The sequence below is a fragment of the Mugil cephalus genome, chromosome 16, assembly GCF_022458985.1.
Source record: "Mugil cephalus isolate CIBA_MC_2020 chromosome 16, CIBA_Mcephalus_1.1, whole genome shotgun sequence".
Taxonomy (NCBI): Eukaryota; Metazoa; Chordata; class Actinopteri; order Mugiliformes; family Mugilidae; genus Mugil; species Mugil cephalus.
Window position 1 is genome coordinate 5,080,808 of NC_061785.1, and position 23,152 is coordinate 5,103,959.

The following is a 23,152-nucleotide window of genomic DNA, read 5'->3' on the forward strand; positions in this document are numbered from 1 at the left end:
AATGGTAGAGTTGTATAAACAGGATTTCTGCCACAGAAAACAATGGAAAATATACTGGAAGATATGGAATAACTGAATATTTAAGTTTCTCCTCATTCATTATACTCCTGCCTTTGTTAATTCCCTCGTTGAGGTTGTTGTCATATAATGCATGAATAAAGTCCTTCACTGTCAGCGTGGAGCAGCTTTTAGTTTCTACTCTTACACACTTTAATCGATGGTGCAGTTATTGTCCAGGATTCAGAGCCAGCATTATTATTATTTTTTAAAAGCATTGAGAACATTTAACTCCAACGCCAATGGATCAGAACCCAGAACCTTCTTCTTCTTCTGCTATTATCAACTAATTCTTAAATAAAACATTATTCAGATTTTCTGCCCATTAAATACCATTAAACAGCCAAAACTGAAAAGTAAAACAATAAGTTCTTTATTATTATTCTAATATATGATAGCATATTACAAAAAAAAAAAAACAAAGCATTTTTTTTCCACAGTTAAATAAAAGTAGCAAAACAAAGATCGAACACAGCAGGCAATTACAGTAGACTGTTAACAAAGTGTCACGGAGTTGGTGTCAAGTCTTTAGTGAAAGCTGAACAATGTCATTTCAGAGACAGTACCCCCCCCCCCACTCCTCCTCCTCCTCCAAGTTAAGTAAGACTTCATGCCTTCATGGTCCCTCGCAAAAAACACGTTTTCAAGACTCACAGGGCTCATTCACGAAGCATTTTTGCTCGAAAACTCTTCATGCTTCTGCGTCTTCTTCTTGTCCAACAGTTTACTCAGAAACACAACACAAGCTCGAAACTTTGCATGAAGACTTGAACACCTAAAAAAACAACAAAAAAACACAAAACAAAACAAAACAAACAAACAAAAAAAAGAAAACCGCAACTAATTTACAGTAGCTGATGAACTTCAACCACTTCTATACAACCGAGGTTGTAAACATGGTGGTTCCAGGAAAGGCAATGGTGGACTGACCCTTAACTCCCATTTATTCCATTGGGAGGCCTCTTCTTCACAATTTATGTATAACAGCTACCACTGAATTTTGTTGTGTTTTTTTTATTTTATTTTTTAACAAAAATAAATTCCCCTAAAACAACTTTGGTTTAACTTGCAATGAAAGAAACTCCTTCTTTCTGGGTGAAACTTAAACTGATCTTACATCTAGGGTTTAAACTAAGGTGCATACTCCTCCTCGTGGGCTCATTAAATTAAATCGTGGCTATTTGTCTGTAAGTCGCATACAAAAAAAAAGGTACCATATTGCTGTTCAGCAGCTGTTCATGCAGATGAACTGTCCAGACTCTAACGCACGAGTGAGGACTTTTAAATGCGCATTCAATCCTGCTCTTGCACCAACAGCTCACATGTATTTGAGTTTACGTCTTCATTGGTTTTTGTGCTCCTTCAATTGCTGCGATTCAGATAATTTGTCAAAAACTAAATCTAAAAATATACTTCCCCCTTTTTTCTCCATAAAAACTAGAGTAAAAACCCTCTACCTGGTTCCCTCAGATAGTTCTTCCACTTTCCAGAAACGTCATGCCCTAATTTTTTTTCCTCATGGCAGCTGCTGTCATAAACAAAGAGTACAGATATATTCGTTAAGCGGGTGTGACGCTGCCCAGACGACGCGGCCTTTTACATGGACATGTGTTCGGGAAGCACGTAGGAGATGTCGTCCCAGGGGTGGCGGTACAGACCCTGCTTCAGCCTCTTCTGGTCCAGGTAATGACCTGAAGTATGAAGTAACGCACACAGGTTAGAGGTCTGCTCCAGTTTCAGGACTCTGGACTCAGTTTTTCAGTGTCATGGCTCCGGTTTGAGCGGCACTCACCAATGAAGCCCATACTACGGCCAAGGACAAAGATCCCATTTAGTGCACCGATCTCCACGAACTCGTCAGCCTCATCCCTGGAACCAGTTCAACATTCATGAGAGGAACAATAGCGGCCAGTGTTCTTTACATTCACAGCAGCAACACAAACAATTCACTTCAGGCTTTGGGATTTTCCACAATGAACCTCATGCAAACTTTAGTCATACAACCAGATTCTCCCAGGTACGACTTATACGTGCTGATACATTGTAAAAATCTTTAAATATAATTACATCATCCTAGATTATGATAACTGATCAGGCATAACCATCTGGTCTGGTCTGGTCTAGGTGGGTGCTACATGTCTAAGTAACATCCACATGAATGAATGAACACCAGGTCCAAAAGTTTCCCAGCAGAACAACTGAAATGCCACAAGATGTTATTCACACCTGTCAGTGGTCATAATGTTGTGGTCTAGTCTAGAAAGTTATTTGCTCCTGATAATTAGTAAAAAGTCTGAAATAAGGTTTGGTTTGGTTGGTGATGGATTATGTCTTCAAAGCTTTTGGATGTTTAAAAACACTCCAATCACTTATTGAAGTAACATGTACGTCACCATTTTAAATTATATATATGATACAAAGAATAAATGATGAGTTTGTATAGAATAAACAGAAAAGAAAGGGGTAGTTATTTTAAAAAAGTGTTTTTTTTTCTTCAAACAAACGGGCTAATTCTGTTTTTTTTTGTCTTGTTTTTGTGTTATAATCATAATTTCTTTCTTTTGAATGTATAAATAGTTACATATTTTATGTTTGAAACGCTAAAATAAACCCATTCACTCAATTTCCCCACACGCCAGATTATTCTCACCGTGTGAAGCCGCCACATGTCCTGAGGAGGTCCACAAAGGCTACACCAATAAAACCGTCTACATTGAGGATCAGGTTGGGTTTCTGAAACACAACAAAAACAACAACAGGAAAAACAGAGCATTAGAGAACCAGCTGACCTCTTTATTAAAACAAGGGAAGGAGCTCATTCACACTCATGTCGAAAGCTGAAGAGAAATCTAAGAATATTTATAGCTGGATTTAAGAGTATGTTTGTCAAAAATAATGTTGAACGGTGGCTTTTCTGACAAGCTTTTCTTTAATTTTAATAAATGAGAATAAAAACATGTATTTTATTTGAAAAAAAAACCCTTACTGCACTTATTTATATTAATTTTAGAAAAGGAAAACTTGTGTAAAACACATGTTTCTTAGTTTAAAATCTTAATTATGAGTTCTCAGAATAATAAAAATTCCCCTTTAACTAACTGAATGCGACTTATCGCGTGCACTCGTCTACTCAACGTGTATCTTTAAGCTTCACATGCTTTGCTTCTGTTTGGCTGTGGTACCTTGGAGGTGGTGATCTTCTCCACATCCAGGGCGTAGTCCAGCAGCTGGGTCGAAGTGAAGTGCTGCTTAACAAAATCCTTCAGGATCTGCACCCGCATGTCTGGATTGTTGATCTGAAATGAAAACATGAACAAACCTTTAAATAATTTCCACTTTAACGTAATAATAGTTTATAGACTATGAGAATACTGAGCTGCATACAGATTTGACTCTGTGGCCGATGCCCATGATGAGCTTTCCATCCTTCTTCATCTTGTTGACGAACTCCATGGGCAGCATGCCGCTGTCAAATGCTTTGCTGAACTGCTTCGCTGCTGCATCCAGAGCGCCTCCGAAACGGTCGCCCTGCGTTTCACCGAATGCACAATTCATCAGTGCAGAAAGGATTTTAAGTCTGTTTCAGTAAATGGGTTTATAATCATCAGAGCTAAAGGAGATAGTACTGACGATGGTGAGCAGGCCGGAGGTGAGGCTAGAGATCAGGTCTTTGCCAGCGCGAGCACAGACGATGGTGTTGTGAGCGCCGGAGACAGCGGGGCCGTGATCAGCCGTCACCATCAGGCACATCTCAATGAACTGGCAGGCGTAACGCGGCAACCTGGACGGGAGGTCAACACAACAAGAAGGAGGTGGTGAACAAAACTCGAAATGCCTTCTCATCAACGCAGTCTCTCTGATGATTACACCAACCTGCGCTGGAACCAGAGGAGGCCCAGGACTCCTCCCAGACCCATCTCCTCTTTGAAGACCTCGGTGATGGGCATGCCGGCGTAGATCAGCTCCTGGCCTCGCTCGTCACAGATGCTCGTCATGAATGAGGCCGGCTTACGAATCAGGCCCAACTCCTGGAGAGAAAAATAAAAATACAAATATAAGAAGCGTGGTATACTGGTTCATACCGAATACCGGTATTTGTTTCCGTTATGATATGAATTTTTAATATACCGACGTATCGGTGTATTTGATTACACGGCGTTTGGTGTGGTGAAGATGGAAAGGTCCGAAAAATGTAGCAACAGAACAAGAGGACTTGGTGTTGTGGTGTTTTTTAGGGTGACCAGATGTCCCTGATTTCTGGGGACAGTCTCTATTTTGGAAGACCTGTCCCCCGGCTTAAAGCTGTCCCCGAAAAAGTCCCCAATTTTAGCTTTTTTATGAATGAGGAAAAAATGTTGCGCACAGACTACAGTTATTACGGTAGCCGGTAGTGCTGCTTTTGACATCACAGACATTTCAGTTTAAATATGTCACGTAATTGTCTCTGTTTCTTCATTTCATCTTGATAACATTTAATTATTATTTTTTTTTTTTTATATCTGAGCTGTAAATGTCCTCAGATTTCCACATTAGTGCTAACACGGGGCCATGCAAACCTGTTTTACTACTAGTGTGGGATTATTCTACAATATTTACTCATCATCACAGTAAAATAGTCCATCTTTAGTCAATCTACTGCATTCATTTCTCTCTCAACTAATAGAAAATGTTGTGAATATGCGATTATGCATTTAAAAGTTGAGAAATATAGTGTCTTTCACAGCCTGCCAGACCCCACACTACTGCTTTTATTATTATTATTATTATTATGACAGTTTGTTGTGAATTTTATTTTATATTGGTTAATTTATTTCTTAGTCTTAGTTGTATTTACATTATTTACATTAATATTTCAACTTGCACATCACAAAATGCCTTAAAAAATAAAAAGTTTGTTTGTTTTCCATTCTTTAAGCAACGTTACATCCATCTCTAGTTCTAAGGTTTCATTTAATCCTGTATGGGTTTTAGTATCGTGTGGTTCTTACCCGGGCCCAGGAGTAATCCATGGGAACTGTTGGGGGAGGAACCTCCTGAGCAGGAATGATGGTGCCACTGGCCACCAGATCATCGTAAACAGTCCTGTTCCACCACATATGCAAAGCGTTAGCAAATATCCCTCAAAAAACAGACGTTCCTTTTATGGTGTGATCATGCGACAAGTTTCCCACCTGATGACGTCCCCGAGCTCATCGAAGCTCTTCGGTACATAAGCCCCGGCGTCCCTCAGGGCCTGGTTCTTGGCTACTGCCGTCTCCGAGGCCTGGTTGGCGCAAGCTCCTGCGTGGCCGAACTGAACCTGAAGGTGGCAGTAGCACGTGTTAAAACCGTCCAGAGGAGGATAGAAACAGAAACAAAACTAATTCTTTCTCAAAAATACTTCAAACAGACCTCTGAGGCAAACATAGTGGCGCAGGTTCCGATGCACCAGCACACCACCGGTTTGGTTATCCTGCCCTCTGTGATGCCCTGGCAGATTCTATACTCCTCTGTGCCTCCAATCTGTAAAAACGTTAAAAAAAAGGGATATTAAGATGGGAAACTGTTGGTGTGGAGCAAAACAGAAGCGTTCCTGGAGTTACTCCCACCTCTCCCAGCACCACGATCATCTTAACCCCTGGAGTGTCCTGGTAGCGGAGGACGTGGTCCATGAAGGTGGAGCCTGGATATCTGGACAGAAACATGAGGGCATTAAATAAAATTCATTTTTATTTATTTATTTAAAACAAAGGACGTTCTGATACCTGTCTCCTCCGATGGCCACGCCTTCATAGACGCCGTCTGTAGTGCGTGAGATGATGTTGTTCAGCTCGTTGGACATTCCCCCGGAGCGGGAAACGTACGCCACGCTCCCGGGACGGTAGAGTTTGGAGGCCAGGATGTTGTCCAACATGCCGCCCGTGTTGCCGATCTTGAAACAACCCGGCTTGATGCCTCCAACCTGGAGGAGGAGGACGACATCGACACGATGCATTAGTTACCATCATGCGTGCGTCAACCTTCAGACGTCTGGTGACACGACGGCTCCCGTACCGTGGCCGGGCCGATGATGGTGACGCCCTTTTCGTCGGCCATCTTGATCATCTTCCTCGTCTGGGCTTCGGGGATGCCCTCGGCTATGATGGCAATGGTGTGAAACTGAAAACGAGGTTAGACTTTAAGCTCGCGTCCTGAAGTTTGAGCTCGTACGTAAACATATTTCACGCGGCGCGTCCTCCTACCTGCGGGTACTGCATGGCCTCCATTGTGCTGTCGAAGGCCGAGCGCAGGGAAGCGAAGCTGATGAGGACGTCCACCTCGGTGTGCTTCTTCATGGCGTCGGCCATGTTCTTGTAGACGGGAAGCAGGATTTCTTTGTGGCCCCAGTAGAACTTCTGCTTGTGGTCTCCCCTGTTGTGCAAAACATGAATGGGAAGAAGCAGAAAACAAATAAACATGGATGACTTCATATGGAAAAAGATGAAACTAGAACAAAAGGTAAATTTCTACGGAAGCCCTAAGGGGCCATGCGTTCGCATATTATTTTTTTGTGTTTTATCATGATAACATATTAATTTCCTCTGTTTTCTCAAGTTATTTATTTTGTTTTGCCCTTAAAAACTTTAATGTAGTAAAATAATAGCCTAATGTAATAGGTCCACTGTAAAGTGAGTCATTTGTTTTTGTTTTTTTTCTTTAATGTTGGCTAAATAACAATTAAGTTTCTGGAGATCGTGACAAAACAGAACTTTGTTTTTCCAACATAATGAAATAAATAAGCCATGTAAAGAACCACATTGAGATTTCCTATTTGTGTAACATCTTAAATATTTTGCACCTTGTGTGTGTTTAATATGGCCTGTGTGTGACCTGGAAAAACTTTGCACTTGTACTATTGAAATTTGTCCAACTGGTGGCTCCCTATTTTTTTGCACAGCCTTCAACGCTGTATAAAAAAATTACCACCATCTTGAAACCTTAGCAGATAAAAACGTCCATGTCCACAAACTGCTATAAAAACTTAACTGATTAATATTTTTTTCTGCATAAATCTCTTAAACCACTTCAGCACTTTACAAAACTACAAACTGAATAATTTTTATAATGATTTGAACGCTTTAAATTCCAGTTTGATCGCTTGAAGTCACTGTTTTTAAGAAAAAAATAGCTATTTTCCATAAAACTAATGTTAGGAGGCAGGGGCATTATTTTCAAATCAGTCTTGGGTATGAGCAAGATTATCTAACATACTGACTTGATTGAATTATTAGTTTTTGTGTAGCGTCAGATTTAAAATTACATTAACACTAAAAATGACAAATCTGATCATATCTCTCATAAATAAAACCCTAATATTACACAATGACTGATATTATTATGTCATGGCTGGGAAATTAAAAAAATTGAGTTATAATGGAAGTCAATGGGACATTTCTGTCCACTAAGGTTACAAGAGGGAAGGATCCTGGTATCTTCAACTTTGATCCACTTCGTTTCCTCTCAGCCGTGGCTCTAAAGTAGTAGTAGTAGTATACCATTTTCTTGTTATTGTCTTCTTGCATTCACTAATATCTGTCCGTGCCAATAACATAATCATGTATATGTCCTGATGATACAGAACCTTGCATTCCTTAGTTATTACGTAGCCCAGAATATCCTTAGTTATAGCACCTACATGATCGTATAATATTTACAGCATTCCAAAAAAATATGTGTATGATCTGCTTCTCTACTTCTCCTCATTTTAATATTCTGCCTTCATTTTATTTAGCTGGAGGAGGGACAAGGTGCCGGGTAACCTACGTGAAGGGGTAGACCATGGCCGCCACCGAAGGCTCGTCCCGGGAGCACACGTAGTCGAAGTCCAGCATGCCCTGCACGGCCCGGGTCTGCATGCCCCACACAATGGCCTTAGTGTTGTTTCTGAAAAGTGTGGTGGCTTTGGCTGAAGGAGAGAAGAGGCAGAGGGAGAGAGAGAGAAGAGTCAGAGCTGGAAGACAAAATAAAAACCAATCACAGACCATGAGGGGAGGAGAGGAGCTGGGCTCAGGTAAACACCGGGGATGGAGGTGGGACGAGCACAAAGAGAACTCAGTGACACGGAGGAAGTAGAGAGAATTTAACGCTGCCACAATAAGCAGGATTTTTTACCCATTAACAATCATGTAAACTGTTTTTTGCTTTTTTTATGCAAGTTATTTTGTTTACACCATCAAAGCCACACTCTTAGATTAAGATTAACTTACTCACGTTACTTAAAATAAAAAAGTCACACAGTCTAAAGTCTCAGATCATTATAAAACACCAGCGACACCCGTGCAGCTGATTCGTCTCTGATAAGACAGTCGACAACTTCTGTCCCTCAGAAGGGAAGAAAGCTAATGTGTATATATATGTGTAGACGAGGTTTTCAGTGCATTTAGTAAAGTTCCTCTTATTTTATTTTGATGAAGCTTTTGAAGGTTTGTAAAAGTTGCAGCGCATTCTCAGAGACAGTTCACGACTTAAAATAAACTATACGGTATTTAGCTGTTGATGATGCAGATCTCTACTACTTATTTAACTAGAAAACTCCACATACCACAGGGGATAAGCAGCAGTGTGTGAGACAAAACAACCTGGGGAATCTGACTAAGCTGAGGCCTGGTGAAAGTGACACTTCTCTGCAGCAGAGCTGTACGTCTCTGTTACAAGAAAGTGATGCGGCGTCGGTGTGAAATGTACCTTAAATTGGATTAGGACATGTCCGGGGGGGGGGGGGGGGGGGGGGGGGGTCGTGTTCTGGGATGAAGCTCGTCTTACAGAAGCACATGCACCGATCGGGCATAACATTATGACCACCTTCCTAATACTGTGTAGGTTTCCCCTCGTGCATTCAGAGCAGTTGTGATTCATTGGAGCCTCTGGGTTTCTGAGGGCGTCATGTGGTGTCTGGGATGTTGTTAATTTGGGCGTTTAGGTCCTATGGGTTGAGGGCGATAATCCTCTGTGGATCATCCCACAGATACTTGATCAGTTTGGGATCTAGTGATTTTGAAAACCAGGTTATTCATGTTTTTTTTGAGACTTTCCGTTAAAGTGTGTTAAGCTGCATCCTGCTGAGTGTCACTGCTATGGGGTAGGGGAGGGGGCCTGGTCTGGTCTGGTCTGGTCTGGTCTAGGTGGGTGCTACATTTCAAAGTAACATCCACATGAATGAATACAAGGTCCAAAAGTTTCCCTGCAGAACATTAAATTGTCATAAAATAGTTTAAATGTTATTTACGTCTCCTGTCAATGGTCATAATGTTGTGCCTGATCGGTGCATGATACACTTTCTACCAACAATAATGTCTAAATAAATTCCACTTTAAAATATTCTCCATGGCCTTTGATATCCCGTAAGACATAGATTTTGTTTTATTCTCATTTTATGTGATTTTATTGTTTTGTCTTATTGCGTAGCTCTTATTTTTTTATTTATTTATTGGTTCTGTGGTTGTTTTAAAGTGCTTCATAAATAAAGTTGCATTGAATATTCAGCGATGCGAGCGTGAAAGTGAATATGTGCTCAGTCATCTTCAGATCTAAGATATAAAACAGCATTGTTGAGGGTTAGTAAAGCCACCACAAGCATTTTTGACAAACTGTGGATATAAACCGTTATGAAGAGAGAGTGGACAAAAAAACGGGACAAGGCAGGGGGACGGGGGACGGGGGGGCAGAGGATGCAGAGGGCGGGAGGACAGGCTTTTCACACCCTTCCATACCTCCGCTGCAGCCTGAAGAGGCTTGAACTTCTGTGACCCCACAGGACGGGAACACAAAATGTGACAAAATGAGCAAAAAAAAGAAAAGAGAAAACGACTTATCAGTTTAATCACTGGACGCACTTCAATGCACAATCTGTGTGTGCATATAAAAAAAAACAAAAAAATAACACAGCAGAGGAAAGAGCATGCAAAGCTCAGCTGCTACAGAGCATGCAGATTTTTTTATTTTTGTACAGTCAACCCTGCACAGCAACACACAAACCAGTGTGAAGATGACAGGTCTTGCATTTATTAGGCTTGACATTATAATGTTTAATTTGAGGACCACATCAACCCCCACAATTTACACAGTGCAATAATTCAATCTCATCTAAAAGATTTTAAAGTGCACCCAAAGGATTACTGAAGAGCTGCTGGAGGGGTCACACTCGTTTCCACTGAGGCTAAAAGGGGGCGGCAGAGGAAAAAAGAGGAGAAAAGGGGGGGGGGGGGGCACACCGGTGTAGAGACAGAGAGAGAGGGCAGCCGAGCGCAGTGACAGCACGGCACAACCATCACTTACCTTCACAACCGCCTGTGACCACATTCTTCTGAGGCCACATTATAGAATGAAGAGTGTCTTAGAGAAACAAGCATGAAGGAGACGACGTGAGTGGATAGATTGTGCAGCAAAAACAAAAAAAAAAAAAAATAGAGAAAAATAAGAAGAAAGGAGGAGAATTGGAAAGAAAAATGTATGTGAATGCATAATCGTAGTGACAGCGGCATTTGAGGGGAAGGGAGGTAGAAATACAAGAAGCGAGGATGGGAGAAATGAAAAAAGCAGATGTGCATGAGTAAATATGGAGGAGACCAGTGGCTCTCAACCTTTTTTTGGGGTCCTGGATGTTCGGCGTAATCAGCTTAGCTTAATTTCAAGTGCTAGCCTGAACGTGCACGTTAACAGCTTCCTGCAGATGTTTCACAATAAGAGCCTCATTAGGAAATGAATGGTGCATGCCCACTGAAATTTGAGATGGATGCAGATTGTGTTAAGTTTGTATTAACTGTGTCATGCAGTAACTTTGAATAATGCAACCCTCTGTAGTTTATGTAGATAAATTTGAGTAAAATAATCCCTTTTCTATAAATGTCATATGATTGTTTTTCTTTTTTTTAAAAGAATTTTATTTTCACAAACCCCTTGCAATTACACCACAGACCACTAGAGGTCCCACGGTTGAGAATCACTGGCCTAGACGATGAGAAGCAAACCAGACGTGTCCCTGTGTTTATTACCTGCTGGGAGTCCTGCTTTACACTTTTTGGCCGGAGTGACATCATTAGACGTCTTGTTTTCTGAGAATGAAGCCGTTCGTGTCGTGGCTGGAGTCTAGAGTATAGAACAAAACAATAAATCAATAATAAATCACTTTTAATCAAAAGCCATGGCTCAAATTTACCTAAATTTAAGTTTTGAGATAATCTGTTGACATGGTATAACTGGTGTTTTTCTTTTCAAATAGATGATGATGATGATAAAAAGGACTGGTATGCTCCCAGCCTACATGAAAAGACGACTACACAATAGAACTACTTAAACAAAGTCCAAAGTTCAAACCTTTCAAAGCTTAAACCGTGTTTAAATACGCAAGAATGAATCTTATCACGGGCCTGTTTTGGTTCATAAACATGTATATAATGTGACTCCATTATGCATCATCAGTTAATTTTAAAACCAGATACACACGACAACATAACGACAAACAATATGTCGTTTTATTTGAGGGAGTGGTTAAAGAACCTCCAATATTTACCCAACATGTCATGACCAATACCTTAGCGCTGCTGCTGGCGTTGAGGAGGAAGTTGGCCGTGTGCGCGTCCATCGGGGGCTGGTTAGGGATCGGCCGGTGGCCCAGAGCCATCCCAACAATGGCCGTCATGTGGGTCTCGGTTCCAAACACGTGAATGGGTATACCCGTGGTCTTCCCTACAGAGAAGAAGAAAAAAAATAAAACACTTGAAATAGCTCTTTTTTATTTTTTATATTTGCAACCAAATATGTTCACACAAAATCTGATGCATTTGTGGTTCACCCACCTACTTCCCCCATCACCCTCAGCCCCTCCTGGTAGTTGGGGCCTCCACGTCGGACAAAGATGGTGACTTCGTGTTCCTTCAGAGGACCTTGGTAATCTTTGATGGCCCTGACAATGCCCTGAGAGAGGAAAACAGAAAGCTCAGCTACGTGGTGCACAAAGAAGAAGAGTAGTAGCAGCAGAGCAGTAGGTAAAATAAAACATTTGTTTTATTGAGATGCATTACTTTAGTCTAATCTTTATTGCCCTTTATTGTTGTCTACTGTGTCTGTGTTGTGTATAATTTCAGAAAGTTGTCTCAACATAGCACAACAAGGCACATACACCGATCAGCCACAACATTATGACCACCAACAGTTAATAACATTTAAAACCATCTTGTGACATTTCAGAGTTCTGCAGGGAAACTTGTGCACCTGGTATTCATTCATGTGGATGTTACTTAGACATGTAGCACCCACCTAGACCAGACCAGACCAGACCGCCCCCCCCCCCCACCAACCCATAGCAATGACACTCCTTGAATGCTGCAGCCATTCCTCCCATACCACTTCCTGAATCTGGTCCTTGTCCCAGTTTACATGCAACGGAGAAAATAGAATAACTGACGGGAACATGTCTTCCTCCTCCGCACTAGGTGGCGATATGTGTCTTTTCAGTGGGTTAATACGAGCTATTATGTCACATAATGAACAACATATAATAAACAACAAGGTGGGTAATAATTCACCTTTTTCAATCTTGTACGTAATGTGTGCGCTACTTATGATGCAGATAACATGGTGCCATCTCTCAGGTGGATCTTCTACCAGCTCTGTTTATCTTCTTCTTCTGCGACTGGCTTTCTCGGATGTTTTTGTTCTGGGGTCATACGCCAGTGCAGCGGTATACATCCCAGGAAAAAACGATTTCTCATCGCATTGTCTGGGTTTCTTAATAAGATAAGGAGGACGTGTTTACATGCACCTGAGTTGTCCAGTTAAAGTCGGATTAAGGCAATAATTCGTTTTTTTTTCACGTGCATGTAAATGTACCTACAGGCACACACACACAAAAACAATAGACGAACAACCCCCACTAACAACATCCTGTTTCCAGACACCACAGGACACCCTCAGAGGGCCCACATCTCTGACGAGTCACGACTGTTTTTGGAGACCTACACAATATTAGGAAGGTGGTCATAATGTTATGCCTGATCAGTGTAGCCGCGTGCCAAAGAACCACTAGGGCAGAGGAACACGAGCAGCTCGTGTTTCTGATTTACCTTCAGGTGCTGAATGTCACAGTTCAAACTAATCTGGACTCATGAGTAGATCAGATGTATTTAATATAAGATGCATCTATATGACTGGTCATGATCTGACTCTGAAACCCTGTGATAACAAATGGAGTTTAACAGTTTACTTCGCATTGTGTAGGAGACAAACATCTCAGCGTGTTTCACCTTGAATGTTGCTGCTACATTGGTGAAGTTAGCAATGCTTCCTCCGATGATCAACACTTTCCCTGTGGGATAAAGAGACACGTGTACATGTAACACAGTGTTTATTCATAGAAGAAGCCTATCGTTCGTAATGTGCACATATTAAACTGGATAGAAAACCCTGCAGAGGAAGGATCCAACTATCACACTCTTTAGAAACTTCCTCCAGTTGGTGCTTCCTCATTAACCGGCTTCTTTGATCCTGTTAAGCTGCCAAGAATTTTTGCGTGCGCCCACCTTGAGGATGTTTTTCACGCGTCATGAGCGAGAGGATGGTCTTTGCGTAGTCGTAGGTCTGCTGCTCGCTGGGGGCGCCCGAGTACTCGCCGTAATTGGCCAGCTCATCCACTCCACCCAGGTCACAGATGGTGTCGCTGGAGAAAAACAACAAGATCAACACAAAAATATAAATTATCTTATTTTATTACTAGTTTTATGAAGAGCTGCTGCTGCTATCAACTCTAGCATCTCATACAAACCCTATAAATAAATAAAAAGTCTACCTGTAGACGACTGAAGCACCTCCTCCGGCCACCATGGTCCAGATTCTGCCTCGGGGGTTCAGCAGAGTGAGCTTCAGACTGGCACCGCTCTTTGCATCCAGATCTGCGATGTAGGCCTCCTGCAAGTGGGAAAAAACATATCGTTAAGTCTTGACAAATGTCTTTTAAAGCCACATTACAAGTGTCGTTTTAATGCTAAAGCTACAACTGTGACATAAGAAAACAATACACACATATATGTAGTTTAATGTTAACCTCCTGAGACCCGGTGTCCTCATACGGGGATTTTAGATTTTCTTCATTTAGACCTGTTGTCCTAACAAAGACACACTATTTTCTGCCATGTACTGGTAGGCAAGAGTCAATACACTTGGTTATTTATGCTTATTAAGTTTTCTAGTTTGATATGACATGAAAAGTTTCCCATTCTTTAAGCATCGACACCATCCTTAACTCTAATATTTGGGACGTGATAATGACAATTATAATATTATGTATAATATAATGTATTATAAGTACATTAAATCATACATGACATACAAATTAAATTATAATAAGTTTAATATATGCATATAAAATAAGTGCCTCTCTACACATTTAACCAATAGTGGTGGGACCAGTGCGGAGAAAACCACCAAACCAGTGTAAGAATGATGCCCAAGGTGCGAGATGCTAATGCTCCTATACAAGCACCCAGGGGAATTATTCTCTGTGACGAAAGTTTTCCATTCTTTAAGCATCTGCACGGTTTCAAAAGTACCAGTTTGGCAGCAGGATCAGATAAAACCCTAACGATATCCATCCCTAGTCATGAATATAAGTTTATATATAAGTTTGCGTTCGATCGCTAAAAGAAACTGAACTTAAATTCGAAACATATCCCTCCTTGTTGAGCATGTGCACCTTCAAGAACTCACCTCTGGATATGCTTCTCGGCCAAAGGGTGGCGGAAACTCCACATCGCCCCATTTGGCCTTGCAGATATAATCTGCAGTGGCGTCAATCTTGGCTGCCATGTCGAGGACGTACACTCCCTCTTGTGTGACAACTGGTTGAGATAAGAAAAATTAAATGATTTCCATGAGTGAATACGTTACATAGCTTCTAAGCAGTAATCAGGTGAATATCTGATGCTTCTGTTAGCAAAACACAAACTGTGATATGATGAGGTTTACCGATGGGGTTGATCTCAAGGTAGGTGAAGTAGAGTTCCTCGTATAAGTTGAAGAGCCCCACTATAAAACTGGCCAGGACTCTTTAAGAACAGAAAAAAAAAGGTGTGAGATTTAAAATCTTTGCACAATAAGTGACTAGAACTCGTACTAGAATATAACTTAATTAAACAGAAGCAGAGTTAACCAGCGGTTCCTTTCTGCAACAGACTTGTGTTCTGCAGTAAAAAGCAAAGGAACAAACTTTACTTCGTGTGTGCAAGGTCGGGAGTCAAAAACAAACCGAGTTATTCTGTTCAAACGGGAGGTCGCCGTGTTCTCAGAATACACTAGTGAAATCTAAATATGTTGGGAGAGGGGGGGGACAAAATAAACTCAAGGTCACAGCAACGATAGGACGTGAGAACTGCAGTGAAGACGCAGAGTCTGTCTGGGTAAAATGGCAAAGAATGAAAGAGGAAAAAACATGAACGACGAAAGGTAAATAGATAAATACACCGTTCAGGCATAACATTATGACCACCCTACTAATACTGTGGAGGTGTTTGGTTCTATGTGTTGAGGGGAGGGGCCTTCATGTTTTTTTTAGTTGTTCTTAAATCATTTTTTTGTGCGTGTTTGTAGGTATGTTTAGATGCACATGAAAAAAGTGGATTATTGTCTAAGTCTGACTTTAACTGGACAACTTAAGTGCATGTAAACACGTCACTCCAACTAAAATCTAGATTCTTATCCGATTAAGGCGTCCAGATTATCCCACTGGAAAGTGATTTTCTCCAGCATGTATACGCCTTAATCAGACTTTAACAAGACAAGGCGCGTGTGCGCATGCTCCACAACCGTTACACTTGTATACGGGTCCGGAACAAAAACAACCAAGACAGTCAGTCGCATGAGAAGAAGGTAAACTTAGCCGGTTGCACTTAGTGGAGGGGCCTTTGAGGGGAGGGGCCTCTAAGGTGGATCATCCCACAGATACTTGATCAGTTTGGGATCTAGAGAATTTGGAGGCCAGGTCAACACCTCGTTCTGTTCTCCATGTTTTTTTTGAGTCGTTCCTAAAGTGTTTTTGTGTGTCTGCTGTAAGCCAGTGTCATTGCTATGGTGTGGGGGGTGGTCTGGTCTAGGTGGGTGGTACATGTCTAAATAACATCCACATGAATGAATACCAGGTCCAAAAGTTTCCCAGCAGAACATTAAATTGTCACAAGATGGTTTAAATGTTATTCAGTTCTCCTGTCAGTGGTCATAATGTTGTGGCTGATCGGTGTATTTACTCCATAGAAAAAAAAAAAAAAAACACGCGTCCGTACTCTTTCTTGTCGTCAGGAACGTGCGTGAGGAGCTGCTCCGTGACCTGCTCCGCGCTGAGCTTCTCGTCCACCGCAACCATCAGCCTCTGGGCCTTGGCGTCCACGTCGCCCACCTCCACTCCGCCCTCGTGGTGGAAGAGGACGTGGTCGCCCTCACGCGTGGCATAGATACACACATAAAACTCTTCCTCCTGGGTGCACAAGGACGCACAAACATGCAGGTTTTTTACTTGCAAACAGCGTGTAACAGAGCACATTCTGCAGAACCACCTGCTAGTTTGTTCAAAAATGCTTGTTTCCTTGGTTAAAGTCGCACTATGTTAATCCTTAAGACTGTATCTGTCATTCAAAGCCACAGGAACAACCGTGACTTGGCTTTAAAATAACCAACAGGATGTGGAATGACGAAACACAAGAAGCTGGCGTACGCTACCTGTGAGTGTGGGACGAACGGCTCAATGAGGAAGTTCTTCAGCACGCCTTTCGCCTTTCCAACCTGTTCAAGACAAACACTGCGTCACAAGCTGCCATGTTGGTTTAACCTTGAAAAGCTCTAAACAGTTTCATTTTCCCTCCACACTGGAAAAAGTAAACACATTTTTTCGTTGGGTAGAGTGAGTGGCATGATGCATGAGATTTATACACAAAGAAACAAACAAACAGAAACACATGGTGTGGTTTATTGCGTTGGAAGTGCGACATCTGCCCGTGTGAAGTGCACACCCGTGTGAATGTATGCGGGACCAGAATAGACCAACCTCTGACCTGGCAGATCTAAACATAAACCCACGGCCTCCAGCACTAAACAGCCTCTGAACTGAACAGATCCATACGTTGGAAACTAATGGAGCTGCCACTCTCTTCATACGCTTAGTGACATAATACACAAACACACACACGTAACTTTTGTTATCTTCAGTTATGTTTGTTATGTATGTGATTCTTCATAAAGTCGCCAAGCTGATGTGATGAAAGCAGGAAAAACAGGAAGGACTTGAGCAACTTGAAACAAAGGACTAATTGTGATGGTTTGACGAACAGGTTGGAACATCTTCAAAACTGCAAAAAAATGGTTTCAAGGAAAAGTTTGAGGAACACAACAACGAGTTAAATGTGTGTTGACTAAAGGCTCATAATAACCTATGCACCACTACAAACCATTTATACTTGTCTGTCTTGCTCTGTAACAACACCACCCAAACACTAGGTGGCGACGTGTCACCTTTTTTCCCCCCAACTCGGGTTTACTTATCTTTCTACTTCCTCCTTCACCTTCAACAATGAAACGTTTGCTGAAAACATCTTGCTGAACTCGTCCAAACGCTTGTTTCTCCGAACTTCCTCAGTTCCTCACTTTCCTCGACGTAGAGGCTTAACCGAAACTTAAAGCCACGAGATGCTCCCGCCCCTTGATTAACGCAACTAACGCACACTTTGCCTTGTTTGCTCAATTAAAATCTGAGACAGACGGGTCTGGCAGTTAAACACTCGGTTCATTTACTTTTTTGAATTTGCCTTAAAGTGTCGGATTCGAACCAATATCGGGAGACTACACTCTTGTTTCATCTTTATTGGTCCAAAACCACCAATTAGAAAAATTGTGGAGATGGAGAAGCAGGCGGAAATGCTAAAGCAGAAACATGCTACTACCAAGTGGACCAATCACAGCTCTTGTGTTCTGCATCTATAATCCTTTGTAGCTCATCGTAGTGGTGAAGCAACAGTATATGTTGCCCTAGCAACAACCCTGGAGTCCACCACTGTTTGTTGCTGTTACGAGACGACGGAGGCTGTAGGATCATGACGGTCGACAGAAACATGCAAGACTCACGCGGTTTCACCCAAAAGTCGTATACGTGTACACGTGACCAGGGTCTGCGCTGTTCCCGTTGCTATGGCGTCAAAATGGCCGAAACCACTTATTAGCCTCCAAAGTCCTTAGATCTCAATCCAGTCAAGGATCCAATGCACGGAGGCCAAACCTCGCAACATGCTAACATCTCAGTGCCAGATACTACACCTACTACACCTTCAGAGGTCTGGACAATAGTAGGTCATAATGTTATGGCAGTCAACCTGCAGTTAGGTCCCAGATTTTCATTACGAGGGGAAAAAGTTGTATCTCACAGATTCCAAAGCCAAGAGAAGCTGGTACAGTATAATGGATTCAGACACAGATAAGGTCACAGATAAGCCTGCGAGCATGAAAAAAAAAAACTTTTTCACTTTTTGTTGGTCAATAAACGCGTCTCAGTGCATAATTCTGGTTTATAACAAGCATATAACCAGCGTTTGTCATGAGAACCTCCTTGTTTCTCAGAGGAATGTGCGGTATTTCCATGCCAGATAAAGCTCCACGAGTCGTGATAGTGGGTCTCATATTTTATTCCTCCAAAACGTAAAGCTGGGTTTGTCTTTGGTGAACTCACAGTGGTCTCTGTCATGAGTCGCGCTTTCAGCCACTCCTGGACGCCTTGCAGGTCCAGGTCGATCCCCACCAGGCCCAGCTTCCCGCGCCTCTTGATCAGCTGATCCGGCTTCACCACCAGCCGCTACAGAAAAAAAAAAAAAAAGAGGAGGAAGAAATATTGTATAAATTACAAAATAAAAGACAGGATCTAGTCAAGACATGTCCACAAACTCTGCATCCAAAGTCGCAGTCACATGCCTCTATAACGGTAATGACATAACGTCCTGCAAATGATGTGCACATAGAGAACACCGTGATGGGCCTCGTGATTTTAATCACCGCTCACCAGCCAGAGAAGCAAAAAAGGGAAAAAAGACAAAGCCCGTCCTGGTATTCCTCACCTCCGTCAGCAGCCATGGATGCTCCTGTGTGAGGCGGCTCCAGTCGGTCTCGGCGGTCACGTTAGCGTAGCGCAGGCGGTTGTGCACGGGCGCCGAGGTGTTGATGTACTTGTACAAGAACTCTTTCCCCGTCTGCTCGGAGATGGCTTTCGCCGACATGGCAGCGCTCGGACAGCACGGGACCTTTGGGAGAAGGGGGCTAATTAATGGTCAATGTCACAGAGTCACTTACGGGATCATATGACCGCCGCACAAAGACACACACAGATGCATTTTGAAGCCAAATCGGAGTCTGATTTAAACCGAAGGAAATGTGCAGTTATAAATAAAGCCTCTCTTCGTTCTAGCTTTATTTATAAGTTGAAGAGCATTTCCTCTTTTGAACAATTCACATCTAAACGCCTTTTATTTATTTATTTATTTGTTAACACCTCCGTCTATTTGTGTCTTATTAAATCAGCTGTTCAACCTCTATCTGTGTTACCAACTGGTAACTTTAACCGTAGCGAACAACAACAACAACAACGCCTCGGTTTTTACAAATCAATGCACAGGGACACTCGGCACGAGATTAATGTATCACGGCACGGAGTCGGGCACGTGTGTCATGAACTGAGCCAGGACGAGCACATGAAAGCACAGCGCTGACTTTGAAGCACAGAGGCAGGGACCTCTGAGTGCAAAGGTGGTCGGGGAGATGACAGATACAGATGACGCTAGGCCACAAATCGTGGATGAGTGCCAGCCTCCTGAAACCCGGCCTTCAAAAGTACCAAGAAAGTTAAGGTTATGTAATGAATTGAGTGAAACAACTTTGTGGTATTTACAGATTAACAGTAGAGCAAATAAGGTCACCTTAGAAAATAATGCAAACACACTGAAGTGATACATTATTTAATTATTTGATCTAAAGTTTGTCGCATGCTGTAGGTTTGTAAGGTGTGGACATTCATTCATTCTTTGACAGTGAATTCAAGTCTTTTAATGACACTTATCTTGTGTTTGAGCTTTCCACAGCCTTTTCTGTAAATGTGCTCTCACTGGGATAAACAGGAAACAAAATGCTCGCAACAAGCGAAGAGGGCAACTTCTAATATGTACGTAACATTTTTCCTGGTTGTTTCCTGGATGCCACGCATTAGACACATGCTATAAAAAGCCACATTTTCCCTCTTATCAATAGCCTCTGCTCGGATAGAGCGCTTTAATGCAGTCATTCATTCATTCGGCTTAAAGAAACGTTTCTCTGTTTGGGTGAAACCAACAAACCACTGGGGGAAAACACATTAAAAAGAATTACTGTTGAGTTTTAAGGGTCTTGTACGCGACTGATGGCAACTTTTTGTTCATCATTTTCAAGAAATAGCTGCGAATGAATCATCGCGTCCTCATTCAGGGTTAATAAAATACACACTGTTTAATTTGTTCTAACCTATGGCTCTAAGATGAGCAGGAAAAACATACAACAGGTTCCAGTGACGGCCTCGATATATCTTTTTTTTTTTTTTTTTTTTAATTGAACATCATACTACGCTGCCAAACCTGCTCAGCGACCTCTGAGAGAGCAGTGGATGTGGAAGTGTGTTTACATTTTGGAGGCCGAGGTTTGTAGTACTAGTAAACTGTGACCTAGTGACATGTGTTGCTATCAGTGGTGTAGACTAAATAACAGAATCAGTTTTGCATTTAATGAAACGCGCGTTCAACAGCACCAAGACAAAGTGCGTCCTTCAAAACTATCATCCTGTTGAACTACCACCTTTCTTTCTCCGTTTGAACATAAACTCAACTTTATAACAAACATATAGGTGGATTTAGTGCAGAACTCTTATACTAGGACACATTCACAGGTGTATGCAAAGGCACATGCATATATTTATGTTTATATGCATTTATGTGCTCATGTAAGAGTACACGTGTGTGACTGTTCATGACAGAAATACTGACGTATTACACTAAAATACTTTAGGTCAGAGTTAGGACAAGTCTGCTCCCCATTATAAATTTTTCACACTTTTTGGCAAGATGCTAAACTGCACTGTGCTCGTTGTGCATGTGCACTACAGGCCAAAAGTTTGGAAGCAACTTCTACTTTCTATTCTATCCTAACAACAATGGCATTCTTAAAAAGCTGCATGAGTTCTATGTATGTTGAGATGCATTTAGACGTAGACAGACTTTAATGATCCACGAGGAAAATTACTCTGTCACCGTAGCTTTGTTGCAAATAAAAGTAAACGCTCATAAAACCACAAGAAATATAAATCAAATGAGATCAAATTAAAGATTTAAATAAGCAGTGTAATCATGTGCATAAGCAGTGTAATCTGCATGATCAGACTTTTTCAGACCATTTCCTCAGTTCACCTTTAGGTGAACATTGATGTTACTGATCATTGCTGGATAAATATCAGCAAAAGAAAAGAAGGGCTTCGTTTTAGGGACGAGAAGATTTGCAAGAGTCACAACTTTAGTGCAAAAGTACAAAAAAAAGCAAATCAGTTTGCATTATTCACTTTAACTCTTAAATGCCACGCTGTTCTTAAAGTCAGAGGTTACTATGAAGAAAGAAAAACTCCTGATAATCATAGTAAAAATGTCTCCTGATAAGTTGCTCTTTGTATAATAATCATGTTTATTTTGTATACCAATAAAACTACGATCTTTTATGGTCATTTTATGCAAATTTCATCCTGCTTCCAAACGTTTGGCCTGTTGTGTACCTGTACTATCTGCAATGAGAAAAAAAAAAGTTTAATCTAATCTAATGTTTCTGCAACTGAGTACAAATAGTTTCTAAATATATAGTATTTCCAGTATTTCCAATTCCTAATCGGTCGACAGCTCTAATTTAAGAAGACGCAAGAAACTTCAGCATCAACCATCCAGCAACGCAGTGACCTAGATTAAATGCATCTTATCTCCTCTGGCTCTTTTGTTACTGATAACATTTATGACCTCTCCTCATCATTTTTTTTTTTTTTTTTTATAGGATGGTTGCGTTGGCTTCGATTCAGCTTTTAAAGACTATATCACGTCACCACCACCACCAGAGACAGATGTCCCAGTATTTAGCAGGACATAATCCACGGCTCCTGTCTATTGTTTGAAGCTGCCCACCCGTGAAATCTCTGTGGTACAGACTCCTGAGGTAGAAGGAGGGTGGTGGTGGGGGGGTTGAAACTTGATTTTGGGGGGCACAGCAGCATCACGAGGGGGGTGGGGTGGGGTGGGGGCTAACTGATACAGACACAGCTGCTGTTTTACATGGCTTAGCATCACTTCGTATGAATGAAGCTCCTGTATGAGCCACCACACCCACTGACTCTGCAGCCTGAACTAGCAAGCTGAGCAAGTTCAGCAATGACTCTATCACGCTTTGAGCAAATAAGGAACAACTTCCGGGAGGTGAGAGAGAAATGGCTAAAACCTTAATAAGAGTTAAATAAATAAATAAATAAATACATGTGCAAATCTAAATCTAAATCAAAAGCAGGGAAGCTGCAGCTTGAAGATGATGTAAGCTTGCGTTAGCTTCAGTTAAAATCGTTTCAAAACGCGCCGGTTCACAGTGGAAGAGCTAAAAGAAACAAAGTAGGAAGCATTTAAATATTTTTTTCGGTTTCTGGCAAGATGACATTCACTGTCTCGCTGCGGTTTTTTTTTTTTTTTTTTTTGGCAGACACACCTCACTACCAGCACCACACCACATCAGCATCTCATATCCGACATATCTGACAGGCTACAACAGGATAGCTGCTACACAAACGGACATTAGATGAGCGAATAAAGCGGTTACCTTGACAATTAAAGCAGCGCCTCCTCGCAGGAAACGCGAAGCGTGTTCGTGGGAGAAAGAATGAGACAGCTCTTGAACCGGAGTCAGCTCCTATCAGTGGCTATTATTATTTATTGCTGCTGCTGCTACCGCTGCCTGCTGCCACCTCCTCACGTACTCTCCTCCTGTCGCACCATAATCTGACGTCGGCCCTTCCCGG

At 41.8% G+C, this 23,152-nt stretch overlaps 1 protein-coding gene across 4 annotated transcripts; it reads right to left on the minus strand.

Annotated features, from left to right (window-relative positions):
- Positions 1–407: 407 nt before the first annotated feature.
- On the minus strand, positions 408–23,134 carry aclyb (ATP citrate lyase b). Of its 4 annotated transcripts, XM_047609445.1 has the most exons (30): positions 22,954–23,134; positions 19,155–19,337; positions 18,773–18,895; positions 16,777–16,839; positions 16,344–16,534; positions 15,034–15,113; positions 14,776–14,906; positions 13,859–13,977; positions 13,593–13,729; positions 13,317–13,378; positions 11,871–11,988; positions 11,606–11,760; positions 11,067–11,160; positions 10,351–10,407; positions 9,786–9,815; positions 7,840–7,981; positions 6,279–6,447; positions 6,091–6,195; positions 5,802–5,998; positions 5,646–5,727; positions 5,449–5,559; positions 5,229–5,356; positions 5,046–5,139; positions 3,931–4,085; positions 3,688–3,838; positions 3,442–3,585; positions 3,240–3,353; positions 2,708–2,790; positions 1,850–1,926; positions 408–1,748 (listed from the first exon to the last, which is right to left on the minus strand). In XM_047609445.1, exons 2-30 carry the CDS (start codon positions 19,311–19,313, stop codon positions 1,654–1,656), a joined length of 3,366 nt encoding a protein of 1,121 aa, XP_047465401.1. In that variant the 5' UTR covers positions 19,314–19,337; positions 22,954–23,134; the 3' UTR covers positions 408–1,653. The 4 variants fall into 4 exon arrangements, with proteins under 4 accessions (XP_047465401.1, XP_047465403.1, XP_047465402.1 ...); XM_047609447.1 differs by lacking the exon at positions 10,351–10,407; XM_047609446.1 differs by lacking the exon at positions 9,786–9,815.
- Between the last annotated feature and the right edge of the window lie 18 nt (positions 23,135–23,152).

Excerpts from the sequence above, each read along its gene's own strand:
- aclyb (XM_047609445.1), bottom strand. The coding sequence starts at position 19,313 with ATGTCGGCGAAAGCCATCTCCGAGCAGACGGGGAAAGAGTTCTTGTAC. Across the intron at positions 7,982-9,785 it reads CTCTTCAGGCTGCAGCGGAG|CCAAAGCCACCACACTTTTC; the intron begins GTATGGAAGGGT and ends TCTCTCCTTCAG. Across the intron at positions 3,354-3,441 it reads TCGGCCACAGAGTCAAATCT|ATCAACAATCCAGACATGCG; the intron begins GTATGCAGCTCA and ends TTTTCATTTCAG.